This window comes from Lepidochelys kempii, chromosome 20 (genome assembly GCF_965140265.1).
Source record: "Lepidochelys kempii isolate rLepKem1 chromosome 20, rLepKem1.hap2, whole genome shotgun sequence".
Classification (NCBI taxonomy): Eukaryota; Metazoa; Chordata; order Testudines; family Cheloniidae; genus Lepidochelys; species Lepidochelys kempii.
The window spans coordinates 22,498,795-22,511,082 of NC_133275.1; the positions used below are offsets into that span (position 1 = coordinate 22,498,795).

A 12,288-nucleotide genomic window follows, 5' to 3' on the forward strand; every position below is an offset into this window, starting at 1 on the left:
AGCCTCAGGCTGCCTCCCCCTTCCCCGCCGTGGGGCGCTACGGTCAAGAGCAGCTGCTGCCGCCCTCCTTTGGCGGACCGGATCCCGCCCCCTGCAAAAAATGAGTCACTCAGCAAGGGGTGGGGGGGGAGGCATGGTCCCCATTTTTTTAATAGATCCCCAAATTATTTTACAAAAAAAATAAAAGTTGTATTTGCACAGAGGAGGGAAAACACCCCGTGGTATAAACCCAGCTTAAACAGCTGCCACCGCAGCACCCCGTGGGGCAGGTAACCCTGCCTCCCACTCCTCCGGGGCTCTGTAGGACTGGCTTCCACAGCTAGGGAAACTGAGGCACAAGAGGCAACATGACTCGTCCAAGATCAGCCAGCGGGTCTGAGGCAGAGCCATCCTGGCATGACCAGCCTCCTTTCGAGCTGGGGGGGTCAATTAAATTGCTGCATATTTGTGTGCAGAGAAGGGGTAAGATTAGCAACTTGGGGCACCTAAACCCCCTGGGTCTGAGGCCCAGCTCCTCAAAGGGCTGGAGGTGCCTAAATCCTACATGGCTCCCAGCCCTGCTGGAGGTGTGTCAGCTGAAGAAGAGGTTTGAGGGCTGGCGGTGGGGAACGAGCTGCACTGGGGGGGGGGGGGGGGACCTCCTCCCTGAGCTGTGAGCGGAGCTGCACTGGGGGGGGGGGGACCCCTCCCTGAGCTGTGAGTGGAGCTGCACTGGGGGGGGGGGGGGGGACCCCTCCCTGAGCTGTGAGCAGCTGGTCCCATGTCAGGGCCCCAGCCCTGCTGCAGTTATTTGTACCATCACAAGGCCCAGGAACCCCAGTCAGCGACCAGCCCCCCCCTTGTACTGGGTGAACAGGGAGGTTGTAGTAAGAAGCGGCCACCGGCCCATGCAAAACTGGGCAGCGTGACCCTGCAGGGAGGGGACGACTAGGAACTGACCGATGGGTGGGCATGAGGCAGGGAGCTCCCAACTCCGGCACTTTCAAAGGGCAAGGGCCAAGCTCTGGTGACCTTTGCTCCTGGCTCTCACAGCTTGGTTAATTTCGGGTCTTCCCGGGAGGACTGAAAGAAGAGAAGAGGTGACTGAGCGGAGAACGTGCAGCACCAGGTGACAGCTGTGGGAGCAGGGAAGCTTTCAGCCAGCCACTGAGCAAGGTTAGCGTGCCCCGGAGGCGCCAGGAGACAGAGCCAAGACACGGGGTACAGCGAGGAAGCACCGACCAGGGGCCGTAAAGATGATCCAAGCAGTTGGCTGCGGAGCTGGGTTCCCAGCAACCCCTGATGCTGGATGGCCCGCTGGGCAAACAGCTCCCCCGCATCTTCCTCCCTTGGAAGCCTGGGGAACTTGCTGCCACTTTATCAAAGTTCGTTAGAGTCAAGAGAAGCTGAGATGTTCATAGGACAACCCCCAGGTGGCATAAAGGCAAAGCCAGCGCCATGGGCCGGCCTATTTAAAACCTATGGATTGTGTGTGTTCCGCATAACTCAAATGGCCAAGGCACTGGTGGGAGAAAAGCTCTTGGAGTTAAAGATCCACCAACCCACAGGCCACGCCAGAGGCTCAGGAACCGTGGCTGGTACAAGTGACTAAGGGGGCGAAGAAATCAGCCCACACGCTGCTTCTACTGCAGCTCGGTATGGAAGCCTCAGGCAGCGGGATGATTGCTCCTGCTCCAGCCTTGCCGAGGAGGGGACACCTGGGTGCTGTGCCCTAGGCTGCCCCATGCAGGGAAATGACCTTGGCCCAGGTGCTGGCTGGGGGAGCAGCAATGGGGCGGGGTTGTGCTGTGGGACACTGCGGCTTGGGAGAAAAGCCACTGAACTTGCTGGGGGGTGGACGGGGGGGGGGGGGTGCTGCACATGGGAAAAAGTCTCCCAGCAAGTCTTGGTTTAAAGGAGAGACAAAACACAGCCGCCCCAGAGGACAAAGAGACTGGACCGGTAAAGTGGGTGTAGTTTGGTCCCATCCCCCTAGACAGGACAGCAAAGGAGGCTGCCGAGTTGCTTTTTTAATTATTTCACGCCTCCCCCGCACTACAAGAAATGACCCCATCAGCGGCCCAGGTTTGAGTCCAGTACCTTCAGCCCCCCAGCCCAAGGAGCAGCTCCATCAGCTGACAGCAGCAGGAGGCTATTATCCTGTGCATTCACCAGCCACTACGGAGTGATGTGGTACCTTCCACATGCATCCAACAAGCCTGCAGGTTTTGTAACCATAAGAGCACCAGGGTGAGTGGGGGGATGGGGTGGGGATGATAGATGGGGAAACAGAGGCACGACGGTTAAGGCCAAAACCTTCCCTGGAGGCTAGAGCAGGGGTTTAGAGCTTCCCCTTCCTTCGCTGCCAGGCCAGCCTTGCTTTCACCAGCCCAGGTGCCAACGTAGAGTCACTCCCCATCTGCCAACGTAGAGTCACTCCCCATCTGCAAGCTGAGGCTGGCTTGGTGAGCTGGGCAGCTTACACACAGCCTGCCCCAGAACAGACAGAGGTAGGGGAGGTCACAGGACAAGTGAGAGACACAGACGGGGCGGGAGGATCAAGTAATCCAACCAGGTGGAAAGAGGCACGAGGTTGAGCGCTCCGCCAATCTTCCAGCCCAGCAGCAGAGGCTCCCACCGCTTCTGCCACCAGGAGGCGATGTTGCGGAGCAGCAGCATGGCCAGCAGGCTCGCGGGCGAGCCGCCCCGTGTCCGCCCTGGCTGGGCGGCACCCTCCCGCCCGCAGCAGGGGGGCGCAGGTGGAAATTCTGCATCCAGCGACGAAGACGTCGGCTCCTTCCGGCCAGCAGGGAGCCGCCCCCAGGTGTGCGGCCGGCTCTGGAACCGCAGTATCCAGTCGGGACAGAGTCTGCCAGTCCGGGGAGGGGGGGGGTGTGTGACCCCCCCCTCCCCCAGGGTCAGATCAGCCGCTCCTCAGGGGGCAGTTGGAGGTTAGTGTTCGTCACCACCCGAGCACCCACCTGCTCCTCGTTGCTGGGCCGGTAGGTGCCCTCCGTCTGCCGCCTCTCCCGCACCTTGAGCGCCCCGAAGATCACAAGTCCAATAAGCAGGAGACCCCCGACCAGGGAGGGGACAATGATGGCTGCCAGCCGCTCCGACTCCTGCCAAGAGGGAGGGGGCAGAGTGAGACAAAGAACCAGAATCATGCCCTGCCCAGCTCCCTGAGGGGGGCAGAGACGTGCCGGGGGGGAGGGGGGGTCTGTGTTAGCAATGGGAGTGGGAGGCTGATGCAGAGGAAAACACTCTTGCACAGAGGGGAGACCGCTGCATGGACAATGGAGCCGGGCATTCGACCAGGGGCAGGGTTGGAGCTGAGGATGGGGAGTGGGGGGGTTGACACCAGGAGCAAACCAGGAGTGTGGAGGTAAAGATGGGGGTTCCCCAGAGGACGTGGTAAGCAGAGGTGGGGAGCTAGGCCTCCTGGCCCCAGATCCCCACCTTCCCAAATTGGACCCCCCCACACACACACACACACACACTGTGGAGTATCTCCAAGCTTCCAGCCCAGTTCCAATCAAGTCTCTCTCCGCAGTGCATGCTGGGATAAGCACCCCCACACACACACAGCTGATCCGCCCCCCCACGCCTACTTACCGTGAGCCCCGATGCGGGTGTGGGTGTCGCGGTGCTCCCATTCGTGACTTGATTTAAAAGAGGGATAAAGAGAACGGAGCTTAGCAGGTGAAGGGGTACGGCAAGGGGGTGCAATAGGAGGCTTTGATGATAGGAGGCGTCTGCTGGAGCCCACCCCCCCAGCGCTCGGAAAGCTCAACCATGGCACTGATGCTACTCAGCCACCAGCACCAACATGCAGCCACCTCTGGGGTGGCAGCTGGTGAGCCACTGCAGAGCAAGGCAACAGCTTAGGACAGGAAGTGAAGGAGATTCCCAGTTTCAAGTGCACCAGGGCAGGGGGAGGGTTATTTAAGGAAGCAGCAGCCTGGGGTCATCAAAGTGAGCTGTCACGTTCCCCCCTAAATTACCACCACCCCAATTCTTAGAAAAGTGCCATATGGAGTGACCTATAATGACCTCAATGGGACAGCGCCCCCTACTGAGCCCAGTCCCTGCTCCCTGTAACACAGCGCCTCCTAGTGCCACAGCGGGACATTGGAGTCAGCACTGACAGCGCCCCCTAGCCCACTCCCTGCAGCACAGCGCCCCCCCAGCACCGCCCCGGGGGGCTTCTGATTCTGCGGGCCCTTCACCAAGCAGAGAGTATCACTTCCAGCAGAGACCGCGGTTTGCCCGAAGGTCTCCGCCAGCCCGACACCAGCCTGGCCCAACGCTGTCCCCCAAGAGCTCAGGTCAGCAAGAGAAACCCATCAACCACCCGCCCACTCAGCCACCTGGGGACCTGGGAGGGTATTCCCCGCCCAGCAGGAGGCAGCAGTGCACACAAGCCAGCCCCTATATTCATCCAACCCAGCCCCCCACCACTCTAACCACTAGACCCCCACACACGCAGCCCTCCCAGAGCTGGGGACAGAACCCCGGTGTCCTGACTCCCAGCCCACCCTGCCCTAACCACCCATCCCCAGGGGACAGAACCCAGAAGCCCCAAGTCCCAGCTCTAACCACTAGACCTACTCCCAGCCCAACGTAGAGGACACAACTCGACCGCACCCCTGGGCTCATCCCCGCAGTCCCAGCTCCGCTTCCCCCATGCGCCATCCAGCCTCCCAGGGCCCAGGACTCTGCCTCCAGCCTGTAAGCAACCCGCTAGTCTCCGAGCCAGGCCAGCCACTCCCTTCCCCTCCCCCATCATTATGCAGGTAGGGAACTACAACTCCCAGGGTGCCCCTGTCTGCCCTGCCCAGTCCCCAGCCTGGCCTTCAGCCCACGCTCCCAGCTCCAGCGCCCTTGTGCATTGCAACCTAGAGAGCAGGTCAGGCCGGAACAGGCAGCTGGGAGGGGCTGGAGCCCTTCCCAGGACCAGGGTGCGACTCAGAGCACTGGGATCCAGCAGGAGGAGGGGCCCTGGACAGGACTGGCCCCGCACAAGGCTGGTCCCAAGTAACCCCCCCCCCCCGGCTTTGCTAGCAATGGCGGAGCTGCAGATAGAACCCAGGAGTCCTGGCTCCCAGCACCCCCCTTCTAAATCCCATTCTCCTCCCAGAGGTGGGAATAGAACCCAGGAGTCCTGGCTCCCAATCCCTTCTTGCTCTAACCACTCCCCTCCCAGGGCTGAGAATCCAGCAGCCCCTACTCCTAACCACCACCACCCCAAGCCCTAGATCCTACCAGAGTTAGGAATGGAACCCAGGAGTCCTGGCTCCCAGTCCCTGCCCCCACCCCGCTCTAACCACTAGCCCTTACTGTGCAGCCTGAGTCCTTGCTTGATAAGGAACTTGGACCCTCCCCCACTTTGCCCAGAGCAGTAAATTACATGGTTGTTGGTGGTAGCGGTTTGGGGTTTTTTGGCGGGGGGGACTGAAACTGTTTGTTTGGGGTCTTAAAACTCTTGTAGGTGACTCCACCTGTAAACAGACATACACATGGGGCGGGCAGGGTGCTCAGAGATCAGCCAGTCCCAGGGACTTTCCCCCCAACAGAGGTGACTCACCCACCCTGTTCCAGCCTCTCCCTCCCCCCACCCCCTCCAGGGTGTGGATCAACCCGTGTCAGGCTCCGAAACCCAGCGCCCGGACAACTGAAACCACACTGCCCCACCTCGCCCGCTCCCTGGGCTCTCTGCCAGGGCTGGCGCGGGGCCCGGGATCAAGCCGTAACGGAGAAGGGGCCTTCCACAAACACACCTGCGGTTTGCCCTGGAGTGGGGCAGCAGCAACGGCCCCGTGTGGGGGGGGATCTGGGGACTGAGAGCCACAGGATCTGCCCTGGGAAGCTGCCGGGGGGGATGGGGGGGGAGTGTATGCTGGCCACATTAAAAATCTAGTCCCCTGCTTCAGGCATCAACTCCATTATATGGATTACGGTATGGTGGGTGTCGTACATTATTTATTAGGTGTATTACGGTAGCACCTCAGCGCCCCGGTCCTGAAGCAGGACCTCACCCGGCGGGGTACTGTATGTTCCTTCTCCCGTGTCATAACTCCAGTGGAAGATGTTATGGAAGCAAGGAGGGGGGAACAAAAATAAAAAACAATCAAACCTGCCAATCCGGGCCTTGCATGTCAAAGGGTGACACCCCCTCTCCCAACCTCCCTACGATTCCATGCAGGGATCGTTCTTCCTACCACAGAAATGCAGCCACCTCTGGGGTAGAACAGGGCAGCTGGCTAATAGCCACGCAGCAGCGGTGCGCAGGGATCGCTCAGCCAATGCTGAAATGCAGCTACCTCTGGGGTGGGGCATGGCAGCCGATTAACTGTGCCCATCACCCACGTGCTGGGAAACACACACGAGGGTCAATGCCCTGTGTTTTGGTCCGACCCGGGCGATGCTGGGTTGACCCCGGCACTGCATCCGCAGCCCTGGTGACCAGAATCTAAAGCCACGAAGTCCCCCCCTCTGGCTGCCCAGACTAACAACAGCAGCAACTTTAGTCAAGCTAAGCTGCAGCCTCCTTCCATTATCCACTTTCTTGCAGTGTTTGGGGGCACCGCTGCCCTCTGCTGCATGGAATCAGAACTGCTTGGATGTGTGTCATAGGGCCTATACTGCTGATAGGGAGAGGGGATTCTCCTTCTGGTCGTGGGCCGTTGAAGCAGCAGGATAAGATCACGGTCCCTGCCACCACAATGGGGAAGGGGTGAGCATGGCGGGGGGGGGGGGAAATCACTTGCTGAATCAGTGGTGGAGTTAAGAGAACTCCAGGCTGTTTAACCACTAGACCCCCACTCCCCACCCAAAGCTGCAGATAGAACCCAAGAGTCCTGGCTCCCAGCCCCCCTCCCACCCCGGTGTAGAAGCAGATGTACTTAACAACCCACCACCTACCTTGGCCCAGGGCCAGCTGTAACAGGGACTGCAGGGCCACGGCCAGGAGCAAGGGGTGACTGTAGCCGGCCATCGCTCCCCCAGGTGTCTGGGAGGGAGGGGAGGACATGGGGGGGGGTCACTCCCCCTCTCCCTGGAGGGATCACAATCCTGATAGTGCAACGGTAACACAGTCTCCTGCTTCCCAGGGTCCTCAGCCTGTTGGGGGGCCCTTGGAAATGGGGATGACAAGGAACTGGCAGCCCCCAGGGTTTCACCACCTGGGAAAGGGACAGAGAGAAAGGGGTCAGAGTCACTAGTAAACCCCCTGCCCCCTCAGTGACACCCTCCCCCAGCTCTGCATCCATTAGACCCCCAGACCACCCAGCCTACCCCTCCATCAGGTCAGCTCTTCCAGGCGCTCTACGATCCAACCACTTCCTTGGATTGGCATGAAATTTGCTGCCCGTCATGGGGGAGCGGGGTGGGGTCTGTGGTCCAAATTTGGGGTCGTTTGAGCAAGGGATTCTGGAGCTCCCCCCCCCCCGGCATTTACAACCTCTTGTGGAGGTTGATTGGTTTGTTTCCGCGCGCACCTGAGCTCCCAGGGTGGCTGGGATCCTCCCCAGACTGAGCTCCGTTGCTCAGGGTTTCTCTCAGCCAGTTCCTGGTGCCCACAGCCCCTTTGGCAGGAGGCGGGGTTGTACTCAAGTCTCTAAAGGGTTAAGTTCGGACAGAGCGCCAGGAGCTAGAGTCCGAGAGAACGGAACTGGGCACGTGCAGAAATAATTCTAGGCTCTTATCCAGCCAGTCCCAAAGCGCTTTACACGGGAGGTCACAATCATTTCCCCCATGTTACAGATGGGGAAACTGAGGCACGGCAGAGCAGGGAAGTGACCTGCCCAGAGTCATCCAGCAGGCAGAGCTGGGCCTAGAACCCAGATGTCCCGAGTCCCAACCCAAGGCTCTGTCTGCTAGGCCACACTGCCTCCTCTAGCAAGCCTAGGCCTCAGCTGAAGCAGCCCTCAGCACTGTGCTAGGCAAGCGTGATGCTGCTCCTCGTGGGCCTGCCTCCGGGATAGAATCCAGCCCCAACGCAGCTGGAAGCAGAGACCTCACCATGTCAGCCTCGCAGACAGAGCCCTGGGCTCTATTCCCAGTTCTGACCCTCTGGGTGACCTTGGGCAAATCACTGCCCCACTCTGTGCCTCAGTTTCCCCATCTGTACAATAAGAGAAAACGAGACCGCCCTGTCTCCCAGCAGGGGTGGGGCAAGTCTGTTTAGACAAGCGCTTCGGGGGAAGGGACTGTCTCTTATCCTGTCTTTGTCCAGCACCTCGCCCGCTGGGGATCCCGCCTCATTCTCGGTCAGACCCCGCCGAGATAAAGTAGAGGACCGCGGACCCAGGCTGAGCTGCCCACCCAACGAGAGCGCACCCAGCTGCTGTCAAGGACCAGCTACCCGATTCTTCCATCTGCGGCAGCAGCTGGGCACTCGGCAGGCCGGACGTTCCCCTCTCTCCCACTGGCGGGATCTGCCTTTTCCAGTTTCCCCCCCACAATCAATCGGGGTGCTTAGAACGTTCCCAGAACCTGTGGCTCTCCAGAGCGATCATGTCACACGCACGGACAGCGAGTGGTGCGCCGGGTTTTGAATTGGTCGACCAATACGGGGGGGGGGGGGGGAAATCAGGAGGTTAAATCTATGAAAGCTTGTGAAGACCCTGGATCGTAGCAAGACAGGGGGCCGTGCAAAGTATCTAGAAAGCCGCACATCCCACCCATTCGTGGCCAAGCTCCCGAGTCCAAAGGATCTACTCGGTGGCACTTCTGCATTGTCCACAAGGCAACGATTTTGCAATGCCCTGTCCGATCGCTTCCAAACTTCCAGGGATATTTCAGGGAAGCTCCCTGTTGATTTGGGGGATGATCAGAAAAACGGAAGAGGGGGGTGGGGAACAGGGGACACGTGGAACCCCCAACATCTGGTGGGTAGATCCCTGAGCTTAGATCAGGGCTGAATCGGCTCCAGATCAAAGAACCAGCTGAAGGCACAAAAAGAAAGTGTGAGAGATAATGGCGGGGAAGAAGGAACGGGGCACACAGAGCCCCTGGCAGGGGGTGGGGATAGGGGGCTGGGAGGAATGCGGGACCCTGAAATGGGGCACACAGAGCCCCTGGCAGGGGGGAGGAGGGAGGCACACAGTGAATGGGGAGGGAGGGAGGGAGGGTAGGAGCCTCCTTGGTGTGTGGAATGAAGTTTCCCAGCAGTTGGATCCATTCAATTCTAGTGATCCAGCCCTTTGGAGATGCAAATGTCTTCATCAGGAGGAGGATTTCAGGCCCTAGGCAGTTCCTGTCACCCAGGGCTCCCCAGATTAGGCAGGGCAAAGCTCGAAGGGGCAGGGTGGAGGGTAGCAAACCTGCCATGGCCCCTGCTCAGGGAGCCTTCTCCACAGAACAGACCCTTTCCCCATCCCTGCTGCTCTCAGCAGATCCCCATCCTAGCTCACATTTGAGCTGCTGCGGCACGCAAGCAACCAGGGTACCAAAGCACAGCGCAGACCTTGGCCAAATCCAACCTCACAGCGCCCCCGGGAGGAAGGTGAGTGTTACAGATGGGGAAACTGAAGCACTAAGCAGGGAAGGGACTTGCCCAAGTGAGAGGGAGGCAGAGTGCTGGGCCAGTGCACAGCCAGGAACAGAAACCAGAAGTCCACACAGCGAGTCACTAGCAGAACTGGGAATTGAACCCAGGAGTCCTGGCTGTCAGCTCTAAGCCAGAGAAGACACTATTTCCAGGCCTGGGAACCAGGAATCCTGGCTCTTGTCCCAGCCCTCCCTGCTCTACCCACTGCTCCATACTCCTTGTGGTTCCCATCCCAGGAAAAACCCAGCCCATTGACCCACCCCCACCTCATCATCCAATCACTCATGTGTTAATAAATGGTTCAACGAACCAAACCCATATTTCTTCCAGCTGCCACCAGAAATCCTGCTCTCCGGTATTTCAATAAGCCACAGGCCTCTCCATACACCCACAACAGCCATGTCAGCTCAACCAGTCCCGAGGTCTAGAGAGAACCTGGCAGGCAGCGTGCCCTAGTGGCTAGGGCTCCGGGCTGGGACCCAGGAGAGCCGAATTCCCTTTCCAGCATGGTCACGAACCTTGATCAACTCACTGTGCCTCAGTTTCCCCTCCCACCTATTTAGACTGCAAGCTCTTTAGGGCCGGGGGGCTGCCTCTTGCCAGGGGCTATTTATCAAGGGGGCTGGGTTAGAAGCCGCACACCCTTGCTTAGGGAACATGGTTTAGTGGCTAAGACACAGGCCCGTGAGTCAGACCCAGGATCCACTCCCAGTTCTGCCCAACTTCCTCAGCCAGTCACTCTCCCACTCTGTGCCTCAGTTTCCCCCGCTGCTCTGTGAAAACCCTTTGCTTTCCTTGTCTATTTCAATTCCCTGCCCCCACAGAGCTTACAAGAGACCGTGTCTCTGCCACACCCAACACACCAGGGCCCTGCTCGCCTTGGGGGGGGGTGCCAGAGGAACCCAGATAATAAGGTAAAAATCCACCAGGCACAGAGCTCCCAGGGAGGAGCCCAGCCTGGTGCGAGCAGCCACCTCCTCCCAGCCAGGGGATGAACAGCTGTGGGCAGCTGTGCAGGTGAACATGGGGTACATGCCCCAGGCCTGTGGTAGCGGGCCACTCATTTGGGGCACGTCACGGCCCACCTTTCTATTGAGAGTCCGGGACGTGTGCAGAGAGGGAGGAAGGGCCTGTTGGGGACCTTGGTATGCAGTGGGGCAAGGGGGGCGCCTGGTATGGGGGAGGGGGAATAGGGGACCAAGGGACGGGGAAAAATGAGAGTGGGGAGACACAGAGCCACAGGCATGGGAGAGACTGCCACTGGGGAAGGGAGCAAAGAGCCACCCACACAGGGAGCAGGGGACCTTGCCATGGGGGGTCTGGGGGATGGCCTGAGGGGCACACAGAGCCCCTGGCATGAAGTGGGGGGCAGACAGCAAGGAGAGTCTGAAATAGAAGGGGCTGGGAGGGCACACAAAGGGAGTTGGGGGGGCATAAGCCACACCTGGAATGTGCCATGAGTTCAGCCCAGGACTTACACATGCCCCCCTGCCCCCCCCCAGTCATTCAGGCCCCAGCCAGACTCCTGCCCCCCTAAGCACGAGCCCAGGTCACAGACCACAGACCTTATTTCTGGCCCACAGCAGCAGAAGCCACCACCACCACCACCCCCGGGCAAATCTCCACCCCACCCACCCCCCGAAACCCCACAGCCAGGTGGCAAGCCACCTGGGGCTAGTGATGGCTCCCCCCCCTAGCCCACTCCAGCTCCCCCCAATCAACGGCCCTGCCGGGTCCATCTCAGGGCAGGGAGGTGGTTTTAAAGAAACAGGGGTGCCCCTGGGTCCCCCCCTATACAGACTCCCTCTGTGGGTCCCAGCCCAGCCGGGCCTGGCTGGTCAATTTTTAACCCAGCTGATTAAGCGCTAACCCAGTGAAAGTCACCCAGAGCTCATTAACCCTGCTTCTGCCCAGAGCGACCCCCTCCCCAGCCCCCTCCAGCCAGGGCTACTCCCAGGATCGCGGTGGGGGGGGCTCCCCCGAAGGAGGAAGCACCCGGAGAGATCAGGAAGCCCTGTCTCCAGCATGAATCAACTCCAGGCACCCGATCGCCCGGGGCCTCAGGCCTTTGCCCTGGGCTAGGGCAGGGACTGGTCTGGATCTCCGCTCCCCGGCCACGGTGGGCCTAGGCCGGGGTGTAGGTAACCCCAGACATAAGCCATAGCAGGGGGTATCTGCCCCCCCACCCCCGGATCTGGGGCATCAGAGAAGCCAGACCCAAGGCACAGGTGTGTGTGGGGAGAGGACCAGCCTCCAGCAGCCAAATCCCAAGGGGGGGGGGGGGCAGATGCCCACTTCCCTAGGTAGCAGCTCCCCGTCCTCCCCGGGGAGTCCCCTGGCTTTAAGTGGAAGGGGGGGGGGGGGAGTCCAGGCTCTCTTAAAGAGGCAGGGGGGGTTTCTTCGGCCCTGCCTGCTCCCTGGGTGGGGGCCGCCCCATAGAGCCACAAGCCCCTTCCCCGCACTCACCGGCCCGATCCCTCTGTCCGCTCCCTCCCCGGGCTGCGATCTGGCCAGCTCCGCCTTCCCTCTCGCTCATGTGACCCAGGGACAGGCAGGTGCCTCCCTCCTCCCGCACCTGAGCCAGGCAGGTCCCGCCCCCCCCCCCCGCTCACCTGGGCGGGGCTCACCCGAGCGGCGCTCCCAGGGCCCCAGCTGCATCAAGGGGTTCTCTCTGACCCTCCTGATGCAGGGGAACGAACCCGGGATGCCCCAGAGAGCTGGGGATCACCTGGGCCTATCTGTAGCCTAGGGGATCC

At 60.4% G+C, this 12,288-nt stretch overlaps 1 protein-coding gene across 2 annotated transcripts in view; it reads right to left on the reverse strand.

Annotated features, from left to right (window-relative positions):
- The window catches only part of CRB3 (crumbs cell polarity complex component 3), a 17,431-nt gene extending 5,362 nt beyond the window's left edge, over positions 1–12,069 (reverse strand). The window contains exons 1-5 of one of the 2 annotated variants that reach the window (XM_073318444.1): positions 11,999–12,069; positions 6,904–7,163; positions 3,595–3,641; positions 2,961–3,101; positions 124–1,062 (exon numbers count right to left, since the gene is read on the reverse strand). In XM_073318444.1, coding sequence (XP_073174545.1) covers positions 1,027–1,062; positions 2,961–3,101; positions 3,595–3,641; positions 6,904–7,012 — 333 coding nt within the window. In that variant the 5' untranslated portion in view covers positions 7,013–7,163; positions 11,999–12,069 and the 3' untranslated portion in view covers positions 124–1,026. Of the gene's footprint in view, positions 1–123; positions 1,063–2,960; positions 3,102–3,594; positions 3,642–6,903; positions 7,164–11,998 lie in introns of those variants that run through there. The other variant, XM_073318443.1, reaches the window with a different exon arrangement.
- Positions 12,070–12,288: the final 219 nt, after the last annotated feature.